The sequence below is a fragment of the Epargyreus clarus genome, unplaced genomic scaffold (genome assembly GCF_041222505.1).
Source record: "Epargyreus clarus isolate Ecla_fem2 unplaced genomic scaffold, WU_Ecla_fem_2.2 ptg000010l, whole genome shotgun sequence".
In the NCBI taxonomy this organism is placed as follows: Eukaryota; Metazoa; Arthropoda; class Insecta; order Lepidoptera; family Hesperiidae; genus Epargyreus; species Epargyreus clarus.
Genome location: NW_027332218.1, coordinates 7,574,903 through 7,600,591, shown reverse-complemented (window position 1 = coordinate 7,600,591; position 25,689 = coordinate 7,574,903). Strand labels below are relative to the sequence as shown.

The 25,689-nt window shown below is 35.7% G+C and overlaps 2 protein-coding genes across 5 annotated transcripts; one reads left to right on the top strand and one right to left on the bottom strand.

Moving 5' to 3' along the window:
* Positions 1 to 325: 325 nt before the first annotated feature.
* LOC140745468 (uncharacterized) lies at positions 326 to 20,152 on the bottom strand. Of its 3 annotated transcripts, none has more exons than XM_073077337.1 (4): positions 9,808 to 10,000; positions 8,149 to 8,323; positions 2,074 to 2,205; positions 326 to 983 (listed from the first exon to the last, which is right to left on the bottom strand). In XM_073077337.1, exons 2-4 carry the CDS (start codon positions 8,231 to 8,233, stop codon positions 415 to 417), a joined length of 786 nt encoding a protein of 261 aa, XP_072933438.1. In that variant the 5' UTR covers positions 8,234 to 8,323; positions 9,808 to 10,000; the 3' UTR covers positions 326 to 414. The 3 variants fall into 3 exon arrangements, with proteins under 3 accessions (XP_072933438.1, XP_072933439.1, XP_072933440.1); XM_073077338.1 differs by having other exon boundaries at positions 8,149 to 8,258; XM_073077339.1 differs by lacking the exon at positions 9,808 to 10,000 and adding an exon at positions 19,427 to 20,152 and having other exon boundaries at positions 332 to 983; positions 8,149 to 8,234.
* A 632-nt stretch (positions 20,153 to 20,784) lies between these two features.
* Pex3 (peroxisomal biogenesis factor 3) lies at positions 20,785 to 23,260 on the top strand. Of its 2 annotated transcripts, none has more exons than XM_073077335.1 (2): positions 20,785 to 20,894; positions 21,515 to 23,260. In XM_073077335.1, the coding sequence occupies exon 2, from the start codon at positions 21,728 to 21,730 to the stop codon at positions 22,847 to 22,849; it is 1,122 nt and encodes a 373-aa protein (XP_072933436.1). In that variant the 5' UTR covers positions 20,785 to 20,894; positions 21,515 to 21,727; the 3' UTR covers positions 22,850 to 23,260. The 2 variants fall into 2 exon arrangements, with proteins under 2 accessions (XP_072933436.1, XP_072933437.1); XM_073077336.1 differs by having other exon boundaries at positions 20,831 to 21,042; positions 21,515 to 21,841.
* The last annotated feature ends 2,429 nt before the right edge of the window (positions 23,261 to 25,689 follow it).

The window sequence follows — 25,689 nt, the reverse complement described above, 5'->3', positions numbered from 1 at the left end:
ACATGTAGGTCAACGGGTCTAATAAAGTTAACTCTCTTTTTAATATTACTTTATCTTTATGACTAAATTGGAAAAGTGTGGCGTTCGTTACCTACTACAGTTTGACAAACTTTTCTGTGCGCATGGTGGTTTTCGAAAACAGCTATGCTCTATTGCGGACGATGTTGTGTTGAGTTTCATTAGCAATTTTCACTATCCTAAGGTAAGACCTTAAATTAATAAAAAAAGCGACGTTAAAACGAGGTGTTGCTGTTGTTTGTCAACAAAATGCATAATTTTGAACATATTGCTTAAAAGGGCATGATAATATTCAAAAAAATCTTAATTACTTTTAACGACCCAACAACATTAAGATTGAGCGTGACAGCTCTGGAACACACACAGAAAGTTTGTCAGACTATAAATACAAGTTTTCTACGCCACAATGTACAAAGATATAAAAGGTATCGCGGCAAGTAAATTTACATGCACAGGAATTGCCTTATTTTCATTCGCCGGCAGAAATGAGCTCGGTGCGGCGGGCGCAGCTGGGATCTGTGGCTTTACATCTTCAAACGAGCCACTTCCTTCGTTCTCATCTTCGTCGTCATCTGGCGGCACTGTGGCTTCATGTTTGAGCGCTTCCGCCCTAGGAGCGTTTGCGTTATCGAAATTCGGTTCCATTGTACTTGTTACAGGCTGCACTGGAGTTATTGTGTTCACCCCTGTTACTATTCTCTGTGTAATCGTTTCATATAGATTAGTTGCCGATGTGTCGGCAAATGCAGTTGAATTTATAAACACTTCTGTCAGTCCAGTTGTCCTGTTGTCCGGCAAATTCGTGTATGAAAAATTGAGTAGCTCATTCCGTAACTCCGGGGTGAAAGGAGCATTGCATAGATGGCCGGCGCATGTGCAGGTCATTTCGTATTTATCTTTCGCTTTGCGTGTTAATGTGCAAGGAGTTTGGGTAGCAGCTGCGCAGGTCAGCAACGATTTGTAATCTGTGGGGATAAGAAAAGTAATTACCGTCTGAAATCTCAAAAGCGCACCATTTTAAATATCCAATGTGGCATATGTAAATAAGTCCTATCTTAAACGTATGACACATATTTTCGCGTTTCATAATGCTAATGACTAAATTTGAATGCCTTATCATAATTAACAGATCGCAATAGCGTAAATACTGCTGCTTTAAGACAGGAATAGTCGGCTGTAATGTCGCTTAAATCGAACCAAGAGATTCCTATCACTGAGATTAATTATAAAACTTTTTCTTTTAAAAATAAGAAAACGATAAAACCTTTCATATCTTTAAAATGTAACCGCCAATCTATATCTGTCTGTGGCACTTGTACAATCTCGGTAGAGATTTACTTCCCGACTATTTTTCTGGAACCCTTTATTTTTCTCGCTTCCAGTACAATCGGCCCAAGTTTATTGGCACTCATTTTAACGTCTTATACGAAAAGGTTCTCAGGGGCCCTTGTAGCCATTAATCCAACTTAAGTGCACAGTTTCAAAATGTATTGTTGGATAATAAATCTCGAACAGATAACGCAGATTACGTATTTGTAACATAAAGCTATAATCATTTTATCTATCTAACAGAAGTTTTTGAACATCAGCAGAAATTAGATCCTTTGACCTCACATGGACCAAATAAGTACATACTTGTTTAATTAGGTAAATAGGTAATAAGGCAATGGAACTCTATATGTAGGCCTATACTGCAGCTTGTATATGTATTCAATATTTTTGTTAATATTTTATTTCCGTATTCCAAAAAAAAAATACTCCAGAAAAATATTAAATCAGCAAAATAAATAAATAATAAATTCTACCAAAACCGTGTCACTGATAAATGCCCGATACTTCTGTAGAACAAAGTATGTTTGCTTTGCTGTATCAAATTAGAATAGCACTGTTTACAGCTGTTGGGCGAAAATGACTGCTTATTGTCGCTACAGTCCAGTGGCTGACACTACTAAGACCTTTGGCGGTCGATTTGAGAATCTGTCCTATTTGAAACATTGCCAGGTAACTAGAAATAATTTGATTAAGACAAAAATCCATAAAACTAATAAAACTTACCAGGTGATACTGCAATTGTGGCACAATGAGGAAGCTCAGTGCTACACGTGACTTGCACCAGGTCCTCAAGATGTTCGCAGTCTGTTGCATTGTTGGCGTGTGGACATTGGTAACAGCGTTGACTTTCCACATCTGCACATATAAATAATATTTTTACTACTTGAAACATGTTAGTATGAGAAATACCTTTTATTGTTCTTCTCGAGGGGGAAACCTTCAAAAGGTACCCGACGACGTGGGAGCGACGCTGGGTTATGTGGGATTTTTACCGCACTAAAACCCCCCCGGTGGCCGTCCTCAACGCTTGTTGGAGAACTCCGGGATCTCCAACGGAACACAACCGGAGCCCTCCAAGCGCAATGCCCAACGGCCTCTACCCTGGGGGAGCAGTTTTCGCTCCTCCCACACCATGTAGTGTTTACGACGGTATGCGACCACACATACCACCGTCCTTCCCGGGGTCGCTTGCTGGACGGTAGGGATAGGTAGGCAGGGGATACCGTAGCCCTATTCTAGTCCCGGAAAGTATGAGAAATACCTGGACAAAAGAAGAAGCCTGAATCTCTAGTTAAGTAGAAGTAGAAAGTTAGGAAGGAGATGTGGCATCGTAGAACAATTTTAAGCGACTGGCGACTTAGCGACTTTTAAGCAAGTCTTTGATGTTGACATAAGTGTTTTTAATCTAGCCTGGAGATATCTCTTTAATAAACGTGCCATTTGTTTTTATTGACGAGGGGGAAACCTTCAAAAGGTACCCGATGCCATGGGAGTGACGCCGGGTTGTGTGGGATTTTTACCGCACTAAAACCCCCCCGGTGGCGTTGGTCCTCAGCGTTTGGTGGAGAACTCCGGGATCTCCAACGGAACACAACCGGAGTCCTCCTAACGCGATGCCTTTCTATCGGGCTCTACCCTGGGGGGAGCAATTTGCGCTCCTCTCACATCCCCTGGTGATTACAGCGATATGCGACCACACAAACCGCTGTCCTTCCCGGGGTCGCTTGCTGGACGGTTTGAGCTTTAATAAACGTGCCTAGGTTCCGAACCAGGATCACTATCATGAAAGGCCGAAACCAAACCTCCGATCATTACTTCTGTATGTAATTTGTATAGTGGCCTTTTATCACAGTTATATTTTAATTAAATAACAAAGTAAGGCTTGAAAAGTAATTTATTTCTGTCGGCAGATAGGTAAAACAAATTTGTGAACAGTTTTCGAGCGGTGTCATGTTACGGGGACAATATCCATTCGAGTGATTGCTTCGTTTTGAGAACAAAACCTCTCCGAATTAATAACTGGATTGCATTGTCGCCACAATACCGTGAATGTGGAGTTCACACACCGCACGAAGGTATTAATAAATGTATTTTGTTTTTCGTGTTAACAATGGGATTGTTAAATGAGAAAATAATATTTTGATAGTGACAACAAATAGAATACAGGAAGCTTGTACACCCAAACCTTTTTTTATATTGTTTTACAAATTAGAAGTATTAAACGAGCATGTATTCTACCTGTAAATGACCACTACCACACATAGACATCTCTAATCAACAATAGAAAATTGGATTATATGTAGTCTGCGACAGATCCGTCTCTACCCTGAGGACTAAATTGGAATGCCTTAGTTTTAGAGCCTCTTCCTTACAACACCTTTCAAAGCAGAACATTGCTTCTATCAGGTAGCGATAGATGGCACTGGAACCGCCTGAGTCTAACCTAAAATTGAAAATTTTATCTAACGTATATACATATGGGTACTTCTAGTAGTTTTCGAGTTTCGAAAATGGATGAACTCAAGCATAAGGAAGGTCAAGGAAAATAAAGTTCAAGTATAAGACTTAAATAGAAGCGAATGAATGACTATAACCCTCATAACAATGAAACTTTTGGGACGCGTTCGGCCAATCGGAACAAAAGCGTAAAGCCTTACCCAATTAACTTCAATGTAGTATCAAAACATTGAAGTTTCTATATGTAAGCCTAACAATCACGTACTCAAAATTAATATGTAAAAAAATGTAATAATTGATAATTTTATAGAAATATGCGTTGATAATTTTCTCATTTGTCCCGCCATCTATAGGTACTTTTTGTCTCGTAATTGCACAATAACAAATTTCACGTCATCATGGGGAGCCAATTATGCAGTAAGTAATTGTGGATTACGTCAAATCTATACTTGATTGATAGATTGAAAATATCTGCTATTGACAATTTTGAGACACATCTCTATGTCATATAAGATTGTTTTAAGCAAAAAAATTAAATAAACTTAGATATTTATTTATACCTAAAAGAAACTTTAGTATTCTAGTACAAGTAAATTAATTCCCACTATTCCAGAACTATTCTGTAAATAGGAGTATTTGTCATAGGGTAATAACAGTGAAGGCGATCTCTACGTCTAGTCCATTATTGACGGGAAGTTTCGAAGTGCGCTTCCGGGCAAACATTCGAGCATTGCAGGACGCTTCGCAGATTTCTCACTGAACTGCACCATCAACCCATTACTGTTCCACTGCTGAACAAGGGTCTCCTTTCAGAATGAGAAGGATTAGGCCATAGTCCACCGCGCTGGCCAAGTGCGAATTGGGAGAATATATTTTTATAAGATTTCTCAGGTATGCAGGTTTCCTCACGATGTTTTCCTTCGCCGTTTAAGCAAGTGATCACTAATTTCTAATACGTACATAACTTTGAAAAATCAGAGGTGCCTGGAATTGAACCCGGACGCTTCGATCAAGAAGACGAATTTCTTAACCACTAAGTTACCACTGCTTCACTAAACTACGTATATGGTATAGTTATATGCTATAGGGCTATTCTTCATTAGACGACACGTCACTAACCAAAATGACGAACTAATCTAAATAGACACCCCAATATACTTTACGTATAATTTTGTTATAATTATATTCATTTATGAAAGACAAATTGAACAGTTCATTGTTTGTTTTTTTTATTATGGATTCGGATACTATGCACGCTTGAAAAATTCACCTTGTGTAGATATCAAATAATATGTGCGTTCTTATTTCTATTAAATAACCTCTCCATTCATTTTATTACAAACTAGCTGACCCGGCAAACTTTGTACCGCCTCAAAATCTATTTATCAAATATACTTCATATAAAATATACCCTATGTTACTAGTGGATAATGTACTCGTAGCTTTCGGATGGTGAAAGGATTTTTAAATTCGGTCCAGTAGTTTTGAGCCTATTCATTACAATCAAACAAACAAACAAAGTTTTCCTCTTTATAATATTAGTGTAGACATTTCATACGAGCACTAAAGTACTGTGGGTTCGTTTAAATCCCCACATTTTCTTTGTGAAGCAATTGCTTTGATCTTCTACTATAAGTATGACATATTCTTAGTAAATGTAAGCTACAAAGAAAAGACAAGATGTATTGTATGTGACCAGTGAGTGTATAGAAAGCTTCTACTTTTTATTTTATAGTGATGTATTCCATTGGGTGCATCATTATGTACCTACATTTTTACCTGAGAGCAGAAAATAATGTTTTTCGAACGTATGAATGTATGTGTTACAGCCAAAGTGATAAATGGGGATATTATACATAATATCTAGCCATTATGTATAATATCTACTCAATTTGGTCAAAGTGATAATTAACACGGAATTAATTACATTAACCAGTCATTATATACAATATCTTTAAAGACTTGGATAAAGTAATAAAACAAGTATAGGTAAATATTAGAAATTTCTATTTGAACTTCCTTAAGCATAATTATATTTTTTGTAATTTTATAATGATACACAAATCGAATAATAGACATGATTCACGATAATTTGATACAACAACCAAGATGACGTTGATACAACATAATTCATCATTAATAATGTTAGTTAATCTTAAGATTTACCGTATTTCGGGCTTTTACAATAACTTATTTATTGCTTTGACTAACTATAACCTGCTATTATACATATATAACAGCCGGATAAAGTGATTAATTTATCACATTGTCTGGTCAAATTAGTTATTGTACATAATAACCACCCGTTATATATAATAGCTATTTGATCACTTTGACTGTAACATATGTACGAGTATGTTTGATATTCGTTGGGGTTAGTGGGATAGACATAGATGTATGTATAAACCTAATTTGTATAAATATGGCTTCGTCTCTATTGATCAAACTAATTTATTTATATGTTATGTTAATAGAGCTTATAAAATAATCAAGTTATATTACATATAATATTGTGCTGAGAAATAATTTTATTTTCTTGAGTGTCTCGAAATACAAATACATACAATGATTCTTCATCCTGACTGCATTACTTTTCACTCTGTGTGATTTTTTTGGTTGTTTTCGGATTAGTTGAAATTTATGGAAGATTTGAACTTTACCTTCGCTTTGTCAAAACTACACGACAGACGGGCTCTCTCTTTTATTGAATGAAGAATAGACCATCCAATATGAATGTTTTCTGAGCGACAATAGCAGTGTATGTTGAAAGGAGTATTTTGAATGTATGTATAAATCCTATTGAAACGATTTCAATGCTCGATCTAGGTCATTGATTATTCCAAATCAAAGGGTTCGTAGCAAGCTTTTGATCGGTAAACTCGTTTATCTCTAGTCGCTATCCTTTTTAAAAATATTGTTAGAAACAGTTTGTTTTATGTTATGTGAATATTCATATTTATAGATAGATATTTGCTAAAAAAAGGTTAACAAAAGTTCTTAAAATAATACAGTTCTCTTATCCTGCCTCGTCGGAATGCAAATTATCAGTCAGTTATGTCTATACAGGTATTATGTACACTTTATTTATAAATAAATTACAATTTATTTTTAAATAAAATAATAATTATTAAAAACAACACGATATACTACATTTCCTTTAAAAAGTCAATTTACCAATATAAATTGCCGCCCATGGACATATGTAATAAAACCAGAGTAAGATTAGTCTTGCGGATGGCTGCATTTGCGTTGCTTCCTTTGGGGACTAAGCTGAAACGCCTCGTATCTCTTAGCACACCATTCAAACACTATTATGACTCGTTAGAAATAGATGTGCAATATTGCCTCATAAGGCGAACCACGGAAGGTACTACCACCTTCCAAACCACAAGTACCAACTTGTACTTATTTATGATTATATTTATGATTATATTTTAATCGAAATTACACTAAGACTTTTAACTTCATTAAAGTAATAGAAAACTATAACATGTAATCATGTGAGCGTAATAATCGAAAAAGTTTTCACTCGCCATACTAACGTTAGTTCACTAGGAAAAATTCAAATTCACCGAAATATATCCAATCCAATGCTGCTACGGTATTCAGAGTCGGTTATCAAATTATGTTGGAGCACTACCATGTAATTAAAAGACCTACCGAGTTATATTCAAAGCTCTAAAACCGTGTCAACTGCACTTTAACATTGGCGCCTTAGTTAGTCCAAATTGATATTGCTAGGCAATTCAAACGTACATTTCATCAAATTACATCAGGCCATATATCTATGTCTTTTGCATTTTTTTTTTTTTACATTTGTGATTTGTTATTTCTGTGGTATTGCTGTTATCTATGGCAAATATAATAAGGACATATTTACACAAAGTCCTCATAAATTTATAAAAATAATCTGGGTCTACCGAAATGCAGTTGGCTTTGGCTATTTTTTTAAGAGAATGTTTGGGATCAGGAATGGAACAGCAATGGATTTTCGGATATGACGACCGAAGGACTAGTTTGAACGTGTAGATACCACTGCCAAATCTATTTCAAGTATGAAGGAGTTCCACGTTTCGCTGAAAGAGTGTGGATGCCGGCTGAGTTGCATAAGAGGTGACCAACTTAGTCCTCCCTCAACAGGGACGACACATCTGTGATGGTTTCAGGCAAAACGTATTCTATATCGAACTTACCATCTGGTAAGTGATTACAGGACTTCAAGTTCGTTTACTACTCCAACCATATAAAAAACGATGATCATGTCAAAAATCAACGACGATCAACGAAAACAAGTCAATTTGCAAAAAAATCTATATAAGAATTCTAATATGAAGATATTACCTTTTTGCTGTGAAGGCCCCGTCCTCACATCAGCGATGAGACACGCTAAGGCGCTCAGAAACCATATTGCGGAAACCATCTTCATGCTTCAATTACTTTGTGGGTATTGGCTATAAATTGTGTTTATTTTTAGTTCTTTTAACTTGTAATGGTTATACAAGAGTATTCCTAAAATCTTAAAAATGAATAATGGATTAGAAAACGATCGAATGCCAGTCGAACTCGCGCGTTGGAGGTATGTTACCATTACACATTTTTATGTTATCATTTTAATTAAAAATGTGTTTTAATGTGGTTTTCTTAATACGAATCCGACTTACATTTGGCCGATTTTTATAACTTGTTTTACTTTGCATTTTGGACTATATATCTTTCCGATATATTAAACTAGCTGTATAATATCGAATATAGTATTCTATAATATTATATTACAGTTGAAAATACAGCTTTTTATGATCTACCTCAAAATTCATACTAACAGCAGCACAGTGTAAGTTTAAACAAGAATTTTAGTAATTTTAGTAGTTTAGACAAGAAATTTTGAATTCTAAAAGTAATGTATAAGTATGTATAATAATAAAATCGTACTTCGAAATAACTCATTCGAAATAACCATTCCTTGGAAGTTGTTTCTATATACAATGTACCAATATAGTATACATTCGATAGGATATCAGTACTATATTCAATTTTACACTGTATTAATGTAGATAGGTATATAGCATATACTCATACTAAAGACGTTTACCAATATCAAGCGTAATGTAACAATGCATATGTTTGATCAGTTGATTGAATTCCTAATGGATTGAAGGTGGACTTAAGAGTATTTAATGGGAGATTACAGTGTATCTGTAAACGATAACTGGGTCTGTTGGGTTTATTAATGAGATAAATAATTGAACATGCATTACTTTTACTACATCAACCAATAACGTACTTTCAATATGTGATTATCGCATCATTATGTTATTAATTTATTTTCTCATAATATTTTTTTCTTTCAAATAAATATATTTTTAAATATTTAATACCTTGTGCAAGACAATACTATATAAATGGGCTGGAGTGGATATTTCAATTAATTTAATTATTTATAACACCAAAACCACTTTAATATCAAATTACTAAAAGTGAGTGAGCAACAATTACTTTTGATGTTATCGGAATAAATATATAATATATTTAAATATAAGCTCGAAGTGCAAACATATGGGTCTTTTAGTATTTATTTGACAGACTTGTTTGCTGTTACTTGCTTCTAACTAATAGGTAAATCTACTTGCGTGATTCACAAAAAATCCATCCAATTCGCAGTGTATGCACAACTTTACGCGGTTGCTAAAGTGGTTGGTTAATGGGATTGGAAAAGTGCCCTGTGTGATAAAATATGTAAATAATAATATAAATAATATAAGATAATAATAATAATATAAATAATTATTTTGGAACCATGTGTAAAATCTAGTTTAATTTAAATAATTAAAAGAGATTTCTAAGAAATAAGGAGATGTTAATCGGTTATTCTATAATAAAAGGTCGATCCCGTCCGGTTTTAGATACATTAATCACTTGAAAACAAATGTAACCAATTTTACGATATACTAAATACTCTTTGATTTTTTGTTCAAACAAAGACAAAAAGTAACAAGTATTCACTTCTTTTTGTAATTAGATAATTCAACCACTCAGTTACTAAAACATCAACGGTACAAGTCGATAAATATGTTAAAATTTAAACTGTTCACTTGTCACATAATATCTATCTCTTTCATAGTCCTTGCACCTTAGCACGTGCTTTACAAAGTCTAGCCAGCTACGTAGTACTACGCGTGCGTAGCGGCCGCCGCTACGAGCCGTAGGCAACTGCCGTAGCCCGAGAAGCGAGCGGGAACCCCTGGCAACTGTATTCCGGCCGCTCTCAAAAATTCCCAAACGGTGAAACCGTTTGACACGATCCTTATCTAAGTATCTTTGCTATTACAGGCACAAATGTAAGCGCTTAATACAAAACAAAGGACTTGTTCTAATCCATTGTATATACAATGTATTCTTGCTAATGAAGTTCTCCGTAACTTCGTTTATTCAATTAGTTTTTCGGGCATTACTTTAAAATGTTAACAGGCATTACGATTCGCGGACTTCAATTGATTCATATATATATTTATTAGTATTGGTATTTTATTTCATGAGGTATATAATGATTAATTACAAAATTTCGACTCAGGTTGGACAAATTTGCAGTGTAAACTGTTTGCTGCTTTTAATACTAAAAAAGGCGGCGGTAACTTTTAATACAGACGACTATATTGTGTAAGCGACACAGCAACTAACCAATCCTTATGGTACAAATAAAAATTAAATTTAATATTGCAGTAATTCGCTTTTATTCTGCTTTATGATATCATATGTCCATACGTTTATAAAGTATTATCTGCTATCCACATATATCACTATTTAGAATTACAAAATGATAAAATTCCGCATTGCGGGTAAAATTCGTAAAAAGTAATTATTAGCAAACAAATAAGAATAATATATTCAAGGGAGACAGAAATAAATCTTGAGCGAAAGGTATCCGGAGATATCATTGGGGAGGGTGGGGTCAGGCGGACGCATTAATTGGCAATTTCCGTATCCAAATGCCCGCCATACCTCACACATAACTCATTTGCACAGATATTAGATAATGACATTAATTAGCGCGGTTGTCTTTTGTCATGAGCTAAATTGATATCCATTCGTATGAAATATTGTATACCTTTCGTAGTTCGAAAGCCGAGGTATCGCCCGTACCCTTTATTCATCAACAGTATATAGATAAGCTAGAGCAGTGATAGCCTAGCGGTTAAGAAACTCGGCCTTTTGATCGAGGGGTCGTAGGTTCAATTCCCAGGCACGCCCCTCTGATTTAAAATTTATGTGCGTATTACAAATTAATTATCACTTGCTTAAACGGTGAAGGAAAACATCGTGGGGAAACCTTCATACCTGAAAAAACATGTTTTCAAAGGTATGTGAAGTTTACCAATACGCACTTGGCCAGCGCGGTGGACTATGGCCTAATCCTTCTCATTCTGAGAGGAGACCCGTGCCCAGCAGTGAGACAGTAATGGGTTGATGATGATTCGAGACACGAATGCATATGTGACCAAGTAAAGGTTGAGCTCCAATCTTATTTAGATTTGAAACGTGGTAGGACCATATGGTTGATCAAGAAGGTACCATCACCACACCTATTTCGAGCGGGAAGCAGCAGTTTGTTAAGCGACCACCTTAGTCCTCAGGAGTGGTTCAGATGTAACTCCTTTTTTATATGGTTAGATATAAATGTCCATATGCGGCCATGACTACGTACCATCGTGAACTGCAAGCTCGGTTCCTACTCAAATATTTTAACAAATTAAAAAATAAAATACGTTTCAACAAACTTGTAACAGAGCACTAGTTGTAATTAAAATTCACTGTTAAATTTTAACGTATAATGAATGAAAAGGTGTCACATATACAAAACGCTGAAAACATTTTAGTTGGTATTTTCGCGAAACTCGAACCTATTGCACCGGTCCAATTAAAACTTATCCCGACGAGCGGGCTCGCTCACCTGCGAACGATTACGGCGTTCGAGAATCTGTCTTCTCTTTTATTGACAATAAAACATTATATCAATACGCTATAGGTAAAACACTGTAGAACGACCAATTCGGGTACTACTTTCTAATAATAATAGCCCTACCAGAGCTTCTGATTTGAAGGGTGCCATACTTATCCGAGGCGTTCCAGCTTAGTCCTCAGGGGTAGCGGCGCATCTGTAGCCGACATCAGGTACGAATATCTAATCCTATCAGGGGTTGATTACGGATGTCCATGAGCGGCAGTAGCCACTTACCATCAGATGCACTGCATGATCGTCTGGTACTACTACTCGTATATTATAAAAAAATCTAAATGAAGACCCGTGCTCAGTAGTGAGACAGTAATGAATTAATGACGAACTGGTAAGCGGTAAACTTTGAATGGACCCAATATTAAGTTTGCACTGTATCCTATGAACCTCTGTAACTAGCTTCAAAGTCTTCTCCAAACTCCAGGGTCTAACTTTCCGTCGAACGTTAATATCGCTTCTCCTTATTAGGTTGCAAATTATATGGCTAATATAAGCGTTTGCAATTATAGGTGTACGAATATTGATACTTATATCGAAGATCTACAATAACGATAATCGGTAATTTTGAACATTTCACGCAATACTGTGGAAAAATTATATCGTTGTATTTTATCTGCGATTTTCATTGCTTTTGCGAGATCTACTTCTAACGGAAATAGGACCATTCGTGTGCGAATCCATTGTTTTGACCATTTGGGCATTTTTTTCTAAAAAGATAACTACTTCGATATTTCTGGATTCAGATTGACTTTTATCGAAGCAGTGCTTAAATTTGAAATACATAACTAACTCTTAACTGAAAGTAATTAAATATTTTATCCTACAGTATTTTTATTCATTTATTAATCCCAACACTACGAAAATGTAGATTTCTACTGGAGCTGTGTAAAAAGGTTAATTTAATGCACATATAGCGGGATGGTTGGTAAGTTAATACGTAATACAACTGTAATCAGAGGGAAAGCAGTTTAATCAGGCGTGGCGCACGGCAGATCTGCCCCAATGCAATTACCAGACTCCGGCCCGTACGACAACTCGTCTACCTACTTTACGTGAAGTAAATTAAATGGAAATTTAAATTGTATTCTTGTATATAACGTAACAATTTTACGTATAAAATTGGATACTTTTAACAGCTTTTTTGTAGTTGTAGCTTTTTACAGTAAGTGCAATCTGAGCAAGGCAATTTGCAAATTGGCAAAACAATGCAATAAAGGTTTCGTTTACTGCTCATGTGCCAAGTGTGACACTAAGAATTAATAACTAATGATTTCAATTCAATGTATCTTCTAAAAAGAAATGAAATTTAATTTATTTTAAACGGTCTTTCACTTCAAAGTCTTTTGATCAAGTAGAAATAAAATAAAAAAAAAACATCATAAGAACCAAAATAAGCTTCTTTGAATAATACCTACATATAGTAGTCGACTTAGATCTAGCATTAACTAGTCGTATTTGAAAGATAATCTTATCTATCTAAATCCTTTCAAGAAAGTACAAAAAGCTTTATCACTATTCACAAAATATATTGAAGATGGTAGAACTCTCTATGGTTCGACTCCGGCGGCACCACCGCTACAACTATTCCTGCCTAAAAACCGCAGTGTTCAATGCTGCTGTATTCTCCTTTGAAGGGCGTGGTAAGGGAGACATCCTTTTTCGAGGCATTCCAACTTACATAGGAAACAAATCTTATCTGGGGTTGATTACAGATATTTGCGGATTAGCCATTTACCACCAGGAGAACTGCATTCTCGTTTACTACTCCTACGTAATAAAACAAAATTTTATACATAATACCTTAAACATGAATATTATTAAGTTATTAATAATAATCTTACCAGTTGGCACACTTATACTGCGGATAGGTAACAAGATTCAAAATATATTCGCCCAATAAATTATGCCACGAGAACATAACACTTCTAACTGGCACCGCACCAAAACTTACCCGATGTAGAGTTACCATAAGCGTCGCGTTGGAAGAAAGTTTTATAAGTAAAACAACTAATCTTACGAATTATTTTGCCTAGAATAAACTTTATTAATCCTTACTAATATTACTTACTAATAAATCCGAAAGTAACTCTGTCTGTCTGTCTGTCTGGTTGTCTCTTCTTCACGCCCAAACAACTGAACAGATTTTAATGAAATTTTGTACAAAGATAGTCTGAGACCCGAGAAAGGATATAGGATGGTTTTTATCCCGGAAATCCCACGGGAACTAGGGATGGCGATCTAAGATTGATTAATCGGAGAATCGATCTTTTGGACCCAAAACATCGATTATTTTAATCGATATTAATAAGGATTGAATCGTAAACTATGCATTTGATCAAGTGATGATATTTAGCAAAGTTGAAGGTACGAATTTTCAGTTTTATGTATGTTAGTACGTTATATTATTTTCTTTTAAACGCGGGCGAAGCCGCGGGCAAATACTAGTAAATACTAATTTAAATTGTACTAAAGAGAGCAATGTCCAAGACATCAAAATAATCATCATCAATCCCATTACTATCCCACTGCTGGGTACGAGTCTCCTCTCAGAATTAGAAGCATTAGGTCATATTCCACCGCGCTGGCCAAGTGTGAACTCTTAGACTTCACATACCTTTAAATATTTTTTTTAAGATTTCTCAGGTACGCAAGTTTTCTTACGATGTTTTCCTTCACCGACATGTAGTACTTACTAAACTAGTAGTTATTACCACTGCAAAGTAATGGGGATTTAAAAAGAAGGTCCGTTTTTGTCGACTATTATAATGAGGGAAGTTATAGTTAACATAATTAATATCTGACTAAGCCACACAAAACGGTGGTAGGTAGCTAGTTTAAAAAATACGCCATATCGTTTCGAATTCAGATAGACATGATAGATTTAGTGCGACTAGTTCTACAAATATTGATGGTCCACAGATGCAGCGGCGCTAGCCCTGTACGTATAGATATTGCGGTGCTCCCATATTTCACCAAATCGCTTTGTGAAAAACCTAGAATGGTAGTGACGTGCATTTAGGAAAACATAACAAAAATTCGCTATGTTATAGCTGAGTACTGCCAATCACTGGAACCATGTTTTCTGCAAAACATATTCTTATTATACAAAATATTATTTTCTCAGTTAAATAGATTAGTTGGTTTCCTTTCAAGACCTTTCTAGTTTTGAAAAGCCATGTAGCGGTACTGAAGCTACCGTGCTTACATACATCGTGATCAACCCATTACTGTCCCGCTGCTGGGCACGGGTCCCTTCTCTGAATGACAGGTGTAGGCCATAGTCCATCCCGCTGGCCAAGTCCGCATTGTTGGACTGCACACGTCCTTGATATTGTTTTTAATTCTCAGTCGTGCCGTTTTCTTCAGGATGTTTTCCTTGGTAAGCAAGTTTTAAATTAATTTCTAATACGCACATAACTTTGAAAAGTCTAAAGGTCGCAAGAGATTTAAACCTCGGACCTTCGAGAGGCCAAGGTTCTAACCACTAAGCTATCACTTATACGTTTACATATATATGCTTACATAAATAATATTTCGGACCCCGTAAAAGCCAACCCGAATTACCTCTTACAAAGTCAAACACGTACAAGTAAGCCCCAATTACATAGTACCAGCGGTCCGTTTCTATATGTCCACGTGTGATTCTTGGCTGTAGGAATATACGTATATCTGTGCTCATGTGCTGAATGTTAAATGATCTATGCATCATTAATTACAATATTCGCTTAATAACAAATTAATATGCATGGATAAGCAGCATATTGTAGATACTCATGATACCTGATTAATAATTTACTTCACAATTATTATAAATGCTTTTACTTATTTTACATGCACATGGATATTAATGTAAACATCGGCATTCATTTCCTATCTTTTTTATACAATAATTATTGTTGAGACTCAAAAATGGGTCACACTGACGTCACTAATGACTTCACTAAAATTAAGATATGGTCTAAACATACTTATTATTCACCTTATTATTCACATTCAACGCACTTCTGTATGTAGCAAAAATTGTTGTGCATGTTGTGTTTGCCTGTAATAGGTTGTGCACATAAAATAAAGGTATGGTCTCAAAGTACTTTTTTCTAACATTGAAGTAGCAAAAACACAGTCTATGTGATGGTAAGTGGTCACTGACACCCATTGACATCTGATACCAATTCCACATATAATAGAGATTCTAGTTAAAACATATAGTGAAGTATTGCCACTCCTAAGAAATCGGTTGGAGGTGCACCGTAACACAGAACTGCTTCACGCCAGAAATTATAGGTGTGGCAGTGCTACCTGCACGGTCGAACTGTTCTGGTTCTGCCACCTTTCAAGCCGTTATATTTATGTATAGTCCGCGTAAAACTGCTAGTCCGCTCTGAATATAGATATGACGCGCGTCGCCATAGCAAATTGTATGACTACACCTGCTCGCAACAACTTCAGAGCGGGCTAGCAGTTTGGCGCGAACTATACTTGATTTTTAAAGTGCGTGCAACTCATATTATGATCCGTTACTTTATAATATAAAGTATATATATATGTATGTCAGTAGTTTTAATTCTGTATTTGCATTATTGTATGTAATGTAGACTTCTACGGAACAATTTTTCGATACACGAGAATTTCACGAAATTTTCCTTTTGACTTTTGCACTTTCCACGCTTGATTACTTGTGCATAATTATATTAACTAGCACTTATAAATATTGACTGGAATAATATATTTTGGAACTTCAGCTAACCCTTTCAATATGAACGATAAAAACCTATCCTTGTGGAATATTAATTTCGCAAGAGAGGAGAGCCCTTCTGGAGCGATCGCACTGGGTAAGCAGTTCCCACCGCAATGCTCTTGAGTGGATCACTCACTATGAAGTACGTTCCATCCGTACCTACTCTATCCCACCTCAAAAATCATTTTTAAACCTCATTTTCTTCCTCTTACTTGAGAGTATAATTACTGTATTCATAAAAACACCGATAGTAAATACCTAAACCAAACAAAAAGGAGAAATTCATTCTAGGTTTTATATTTTACAAAATTTTGAACCGTATTTTTAATAAAGATTAAAATTAATGAAGATAATGCATACAGTGACAAGCAGTGATAGCCTAGCGGTTAAGAAACTCGACCTCTCGATCGAGGGGTCAGAGGTTCAAATCCCAGACACGGTCTGATTTTTCAAAGTTATGTGCGTATTATAAATTAATTATCACTTGCTTAAACGGTGAAGGAAAACATCGTGAGAGACCTGCATACCTGAGAGATTTATAGAAAAAAAAACCTCAAAAGTATGTGAAGTCTACCCATACGCACTTGGCCAGGCGGTGGACTATGGACTAATCCTTCTCATTCTGAGGAGACCCGTGCCCGGCAGTGGGACAGTTTTGGGTAATGCATACAGACAAACACAGAAAACGAAAGAATTAGTATAAATAAATTGTTATTGAAACATAAAATATTAAAGACGCGTAGGTCTATCGATTTTCATAAATTCTTTCAGCACATTTTCTTTCTTTCTAAGTACTACGTCTCACAGCGAATCTATTACTTGGATTATCGTGTAGCCCCTTATGATAACCGAAATCATTACTTCCTCCGTGAAATACGGCGTATTTTACCACCGAGGCTGTGAACTATCACACTGAAAGCTATATGCCGACCCACGAGCCAGTATTAGGGATGGACGGTCGTAAAATTATCGATACTATGTCGAAGGTCTAAAATACCAATATAGCGATAAAATCGAAAATTTCTACGCAAAATAGTAATTTGCGTAGAATTATTTCAAAATGTTTATCATGAGACATTTTTTTCTGTATAATACGGGCACGGTACGTGCCTATTGCATGGCGTTCTGTAGCATTACCATGAGTTGGCATAGAAACGCCACTATAGAAATGGTAAATAGAAAACTATTGTCATTTTGCTAGTGAATAACATAACTACTATCGTTACGGTATTTCTTGACAACGTCTGTCAAATTAATGACTCATGGGACCGAATTTGTATGGCAATAGATCATAATGACATTCGCTAGCGATTTGATTTCGATAGGTTTTTTACGTATCGAGTTACGTCACTACGGATTTTAGTTCTACGAGTAACCACCAGAGGCGCTGTACAATTTTTCATACATTTATTTTACGCAGTCGCTAGCGAGTAATACTTTTGTAAACTCATGGTAGTCCTACTGTATGAAATACGTTCAAACTTATCATAGTTTTGAATGTATTACTACACACTACAGATTAGTAGGTACGGATATTATTTTGCTACAAAGCGTGTCTAACTCGTATGATGTCTATACATATATAAATGTTCTATTAATCCGTATCATTTATAAAACATTTTAAGCTTTCTATATCTTTAATATTTTTTATATGAAAATATTAACTATGGGTTATATAGCAAAGTGAATATCGATATTTTGGTTCGATATTATTAAGTTTATCGAAATATCGATATATCGTTACAATTTACATCCCTAGCCAGTGTTATAAATCGCGTGTTATCGTCTCTCTGCAATAACTACTTTATGGCACTATAAACAACGTAATGTTTCGCACAAAGAACATGGTACAGATTTTTATAAGCACTCATACTGTTAAATTGAAAACTGAATGGATATTAAATTGATGTTTTCATATAAAAATAAGGCTTAGTTAAATAACTTTGTAATATATATTGTATCTAATAATACTGAAAGTATTGAAAGGAATACGACTTGGAAAGAAACTTAGCCCAAAAATTTTCCCTGTGTTTGGGAACCCCATAACGGGGGACCCGGGGCGCTCCGCCCCTTCCGTCCTCCCTTTAGCCCGCTAGAAAAAAAAATTCGTGGCTTAAAATTCACTCTCAATCTGGGGATCCAAGGTTCAAATCCTAAGCACACCTGATTTTACAAAGTTATGAGCATATTAGAAATTAATTATCACTTCACTTACCTAACAATGTAAGTAAAGTAAATGTAATCTATGTAACGAAAAACATTGCAATGAAGTATCATGAAGAATCTTAGATGTGAGAAGTCTAGCAATATGCACAATGGACTATAGCCTAAACCTAAACCCCTCATTTGTATCCACCAGTGTATTATAATCTGCGCCAAACTGCTAGTCTGCTCTGAAGTTGTTGCGAGCAGGTGTAGTCATACAATTTGCCATCGCAATGTGATTTATTTCTATATTCAGAATGGACTAGCAGTTTTACGCGGACTATACTCATACAACTTGATTATGTTAAATTTTGGTATGTTAGATTTGGGTATGGTATTTGGTATGTGAGGTGTATAAAATATTATAAGCTTTAAAATTAATAACCACTTACTATTATCATATACACTTAATTAATTTTAAGAGGTGGTTAGTAAAAATAAAAAAGTATTTTAAAAATATAAATATATTTTTTATTTAGTAAATGCCTTGGGGAGGTGGTTTGCCAAACAATAATTTCCAAGACACTGGCTGAATTAATTGTGATATTAGGTCACACTTTTCATCAAATACCGGTAACACTCCAGTTAAATGGTGTACCATGTCATATGCATCAGCAATATTGTCTCCTTCTGAACAATATTTGTAAATGATGAAGCATGGCATAGTGTACTCTTTACATATTCCGAATAATAATGAAGCAAATCCACCACCAAATATTTGTAGTCTTCCCTCAGTTATATCATGTTCTAGCCATTTCAAAGCCTTCGCGCGGTCCTTATGTACACATAAATCATTCGCCACGAATCTAAAAGGTGAAGTAAAAATGTGTCTTTTCTCATGAGCAAAACTGCTTGTCAAAATTATTATATCTGTTACATTCTTGTCTTTAAAAGTTTTCACGACATCTTGCAAAAACTCTCGGGCGTATTTATAAACAAGTGGTGCTCTCAACTGTAGCACTAGAATTTTTTTCGTTTCTGACTTGTAAATTTCACAAGAAGTAGACAGGTTATCAGAATTTAGATTGTAAGGATCGTATCCCAAGACCGGAACTAATGCAGTGCTGTACACGGACGCAATCTTCGTCATATGTAAAGATGAAACCAATAAATCGCAGGTGAGTTGACCGACATTTCCAACAGCAACGCTAGGAACAATCAGAGAATATCCTGATAAGTCATCTTCATCTATAAATTTCCAAATACTTTCTCCCGCCATTGTAAACGCCAAACTTTCTTAGTTTCACAATAAGTCGTAAAAAAAGATTCCAAGCCTGTAGTGACAATAGTAACAGTTAATTTATCATCGTAAAAAATAATTCACAATGTTTACTAAACCCATGTCTTTGTATTTTCAAAATTTATATTTCAGATTTTGAGGTTGTCATTTTGACAATGACAATCACAGAACACCTATACTCCTAACGGATGACAATGTTATGAAATTAACAGTGACCTGACCAAAGACTAGCACAAGAGCAAGAGCACAGAGTGTAACTTAACAATTTCGGATGACTCCATTTGGGATTTATTTGACAATAGAGACTATAAATTCCAAAAAGCACATAAAACATACTTGGTGTAATTAATGATATTGATGATCAATACAGTAAAATAAATAGAACCCACTAAATCCATAGACAAACCATACGACCAGACTGACAACCAACTGACAACAAACATCCGTTAACAATTCTTAAGGTAAAATACCTTTAACAATTTTTGTACATTTACAAACTTTCGTTTTTGTTTCTTGAATACATAAGTGTACTAATTGAAACAACTATGCAACTGAACATACATAATTGACAAAAAATGTGATAGTCACAAACTTATTGATTTTAGTTGTACGACTATGTATAACTGACTGAGCAGTTTTTGAGGCATTCATTTCATCATAGCAAAACAGTAAAATAGTAATTATTCTGAGTTTTAACTACAAAAATATTGAAGAGGTTGTATGTGTAAAAATCTATATCTATGGACAGAGATTTGTTGACAGAGTTCTGTGATTCTGACACAATAAATGACAAAACAGAACGTAATTGAACAGATAACATGAGGTGAGTGGTGACAGTTCCACTCAGTGGTGCTGTGTACAAATGGAGTGATTCGACTTAATCTTGAAGTACAGATAAGGTGATTAAGATCTTAATGCGGAATAAGTTTCTCTTTATTTTCTTCTTATTTTAAACATTATCATAGATTGATTATGACAGAGAAAGAAGGTGTGGACCCACAAATTGAAGACTTCATTCTAGCTGAAACACAAAAGCAACGTTTTCAGGTTACTGATAATACTTTTTTAATTACCCCTCTGATATTAACGCACAACAGTTTGAGTCGTACTTAGACCGAAATCTAGTTCAAATTGTCTTAAAAAACCTTACAGACATTACAGACGTAAGCATTGTATGAGGTACTGTATTTTAAGGTGACCTTTGCCCTATCTATAACCATTGTTTAAGGAAAATACACGTATTATGTACATAATTTAGAACTAGAAATCTTTAACAATATTCAAAGCCGCACCTTTGGTATTAAAACATTACAAAGTGCAATAAATCTTCACAAGTAACCTATGTACTAAAAACTTAAAAAAACTACCAAATTATACTCTATAACATACTCTCGTACTTTAAATTTCGCTAGAGGAAATTGTAGTATACACTCCTAATTCAAATTATACTTTTCTCAGGTGCACAGCAATAGTGAGATAAAATTATATATTTTAATTTTTTCTAAATCTATAATTTCAGGTCCTAGTCCACGGCCTCACAGACACATGTTGGGACACGTGCATGGGCCGTCCATCCACACGCATGGACTCAAAGACTGAAGTGTGCATCATGAACTGCGTCGAGAGGTTTATTGATGCCACCACTTTTATTACTAAGCGTCTTATGAACACAACCAAATACCGTTCAGAGTCACCACTTGAGTTCCAGTAATATATTTAACTGATCATCAAGATGTTTGAGAGAGTAAGGAATTTCCTCAATCGCCATCGAAGAAAATTCATTGTTACTGGGGTAATATTCGGCTCTTTCTACTTGCTTATGAACTATGCTCAAAAGAAACTACGAGAATGGCAAGAGAGGGAAGCGAAAAGATTTTTCGAAATGACTCGAAAGAAGCAACACTTTGAGAGCACAGAGCGAACATGTAACCAAACAATACTGTCTTTATCAAAAATTGTATCTGAGAGCATTTTGAGTGTTCTCAACACTGAAGAAATAGTTCAAAAGCTCCAAGATAATCCGGATAACAAGCTTGCTCTATGGGAACAAATGAAAATTATGATATTTACGAGGATTTGTGTACTTGTATATGCTCTCTCTATACTCCAAGTGACACTGCGAGTACAACTTAATATCATTGGTGGTTATCTCTACAGGGATTCTGTTCACGAGGAGGAGCCCCTCATAGACAGTGAGCTGCAAGCCAAATACTTGTCTCTGTGCCATCACTTTGTTGGTCAAGGTGTAGAGGATCTAGCTAAACAAATTGAGAAAACCGTGAAGAGAGCGGTTGAACCGGTCTCTTTAAAGAAGAAAGTCACTTTACAGGAAGTTGAACAAATGTTTTGGTCAATACAAACAATTTTATGCACTGACACCAATGATGGAGACCCAGTAAAGAAAATGGTACACTATCTCGTTGGACATGCTGAGATAAATGAAGCTAAATTTGACACAATTGTAAAAGAAACTATGGATGTATTGGAGAGCGATGAAGTGACATCCGTGGCGATGTCTACCGTCAGCCATAGCTTCTCTTCTATTGTAGATGAAATCGCAAATCTCTTCGCTTCAAAATGGGTGCCGACAAATAAAAACCATTTGGAGGTATCAGAAGAGCATGTCGTGACCAATGGAGCTTTAAAGTTGAACGAGAATGCAAACCAATTTGTTGATGTAAATAAGGTTGATATGCATTTTGTCAAACTCTTGCCTGTTGTTAATGAACTAATCACCAAAAACACTTGCAAGGGTAACACTAACATTCCAGATCTACTAACCCAACAGTTGACTCTTAATGATAAACTAAAACTTCTCGGTGCAAACATATATGAAGTGTTTAGTGATACATAATTTCTACTTTGGTGTTTATTAGTAAATAGGAATTCTTTTTTGAAAATGTTGATTTCATTTCACGTGTATGGTAATGGTGCTCTTAAATGAGTTCAAAATGTCACAAATAAACCTGTAAAAGTTTATAAGTAATTTTGGAATCATCTACAAAATGTTGATTTTATGTGTTTGTGTAAAAACTTATCCTTATCTAAAATAGTACCTATAAATATATGATGCTTTATACTGTAGGACCATAAAGTATGAATGCAATGTGATATATTTATATCATTATTAAACAATGTTCTCATTTAGGTGCACCATTTACCTAATTATAGAAATAATTGAACATTGGACATGACAATGTTTACTTTCCACAAAATGGGTGAGGTATTATAATAAATATGTGAAATACAATAATAATAATGTTAATTTACTTTCATTACGTTACTGTCCTTAGTTTAACTTCTAAGTAATATGATATATTTTAACTTAAAATTCATAATGTAGGACGCGTGATGAAAATATGACACTCCTGGATATAACTTAATAGGGGGTCATAAAACAAATTCATATTTATGGTTGATTTTCATCTACAGGTTTATATCTACTGTATAGTCCGCGCCAAAAGTGCTAGTCCGCTCTTAAGTTGTTGTAAGCAGGTGTAGTCATACAATTTCCTATGGCGACGCGATTCATTCCTATTTTCAGAGCGGACTAGCAGTTTTATGCGGACTAAACTACGGCATCGCTGACTTGAGCTGTGCCTTTCGCATTTGTATAGAAAAATATAATTCTGGGTCCGACGCCCAATGAACCTACCAGGATGTTCGATATCTGCAAATATAAATGCATGTTTAATATCAACCACAAATCTTTGAAAATAACTTATATTAATAGATGATACTCCAAACCACCTCCAAATTCAGGAAGCGTGTTACCAAAAGCAACATTTTTTTATTAACTATCTGTTAATTAATGACAAGGTAATTAACATGTCATCTCAAATATCAATTGTCAGGAGCAATTACTGGCGGATCCACCTTCTTTGTTTCGATGGCAGTTCAACCAACCCAGTCGAATGTAGGCTTTCGCAGTAATTGATAGCAAAAAAACTATATATTGTAATAATCCGAAATAAGTCGAAATTTTCTTCTCGAGGGGGAAACCTTCGAAAGGTACCCGGTGCCGGGGAGCGACACTGGATTATGTGGGATTTTTATCGCACTAAAACCCCAGTGATCGTCCTCAGCGCTGCGTAGAGGACTCCGGGATCTCCAAAGGAACGCAACCGGAGTCCTCTCAGCGCACTTCCCCGTCAGGCTCCGCCCAAGTGAGATTAAGTCACCACACCGTCCAATGTACACGTCCGATGTCGCCTCTTACGACAAGCAGAAGATACTGTAGCTCTATTCTGGTCCCGGGGACTACTAACTACAGGGACAATATTATAAGTACCTTTTTTTTTTGTTTACGAGGGGGAACCGTCAAAAGGTGCCGTGGGAGCGACACAGGGTTATGTGGAATTCTTACCGCACTAAAACCCCCCTGGTAGCCGTCCTCTTCGTTGCCAAGAGGACTCCGGGATCTCCTACGGAACGCAACTTGAGTCCTCTGAACGCGTTGCCCCTTCGGGCTCAACCTAGGTGAGCTTCAGGGCTCGTCACACCGTCTGATGTTTACGACGGTATGCGACTACACACACCGCCGCCCTTCCCGGAGTTGCTTGCTGGACGGCTCGACCTCCCAATTTTGCCGCCCGCAACCCCGGAAGCCCCCTTTTAGTCGCCTCTTACGATAGGCAGGGGATACCGTAGCCCTATTCTAGTCCCGGGACTACAGGGACAAATCCAGTCTCCGAAATAAGTCGAAAACCTACTAAATCACCAAGCCCTAAAATGAGATGACATTAATATCTTCTATGTATATTTTATTACGATATTTGAATTAAATGGACATAAAAATTAACAAATATAATTGTATATGGGTACTTCGTGTTACAGCTGTACCTATAGCACCTGTGTAGGTGTTGTTTTTATGATGTAATGTATTGTTTTAATGTTTTGTTATACAACAAAACATTAAAACTGATTCCTTTTTTCATTAGATCTGCGAATGAGTAAATTATTAAGAAATTCCTGCCTGTTTCATTAATTTTATCGGTAAACTACAAAGATTAGATATGCGATTAATCGATTCGATACCGATGCATAATTAAGATTGTTGATATAGAAATGGTAATAAAATCCGCGGCTTGTTGAAAACAGTAGGAGACTTGTTGTTCATGAGTACTTATAAAATCATTTAATTAGCACCGTTCTTGTTATAAATAGCAGCAGATTTACCTGTAGGCTGAGGGCGGCAGATTTAGCGCATTTCTTTCGTAATTGGTATGATTGTAAAATATTAACACAATAATACAATGGGGCTATCCAAAGAACATCTCACTCTCCGCTGACTTGCGACAAAAAAATTGTCGCTAGGGTCGGCAAAATGTTAATAGCCTACTAGCGGCAAATATGTACTCGTATAATGTCACTGGTTGTAAATATTATTATATGGTAGAACAAATCACACCTGACTAGGTTTCTACGCATAGTAAGCAACATATTTTGGCGGTAATTGCAGCTCCTGCACTGATATTATTCATTTTTTGTTATCTTTGATGCCTAAAAGACATTCCACAGCTTTCTTACCGTGCGCACCGAAATATTAAAATTTCCTCAAACATATTTAACGTCCGTTGGAGCAAATGACTTGGAGTGCATTGGAGAAAATAGGTACGTTCCAATACCTGTATGCCTTCGCGTTACTTCTGTGTTACGTAGTAACGAACGAACTAATTATAAGTCAACGATGAA

Bases quoted from the DNA above. Each gene is read 5' to 3' on its own strand.
- LOC140745468 (XM_073077339.1), bottom strand. From the start codon at position 19,974: ATGGCGGGAGAAAGTATTTGGAAATTTATAGATGAAGATGACTTATCA. The intron at 8,235-19,426 runs GTACACTATGCC...AAGTAATTGAAG, and splicing joins TTATTCGGAATATGTAAAGA to CATGAAGATGGTTTCCGCAA. The intron at 2,206-8,148 runs GTAATATCTTCA...TTATATGTGCAG, and splicing joins GGGGCCTTCACAGCAAAAAG to ATGTGGAAAGTCAACGCTGT.
- Pex3 (XM_073077335.1), top strand. From the start codon at position 21,728: ATGTTTGAGAGAGTAAGGAATTTCCTCAATCGCCATCGAAGAAAATTC.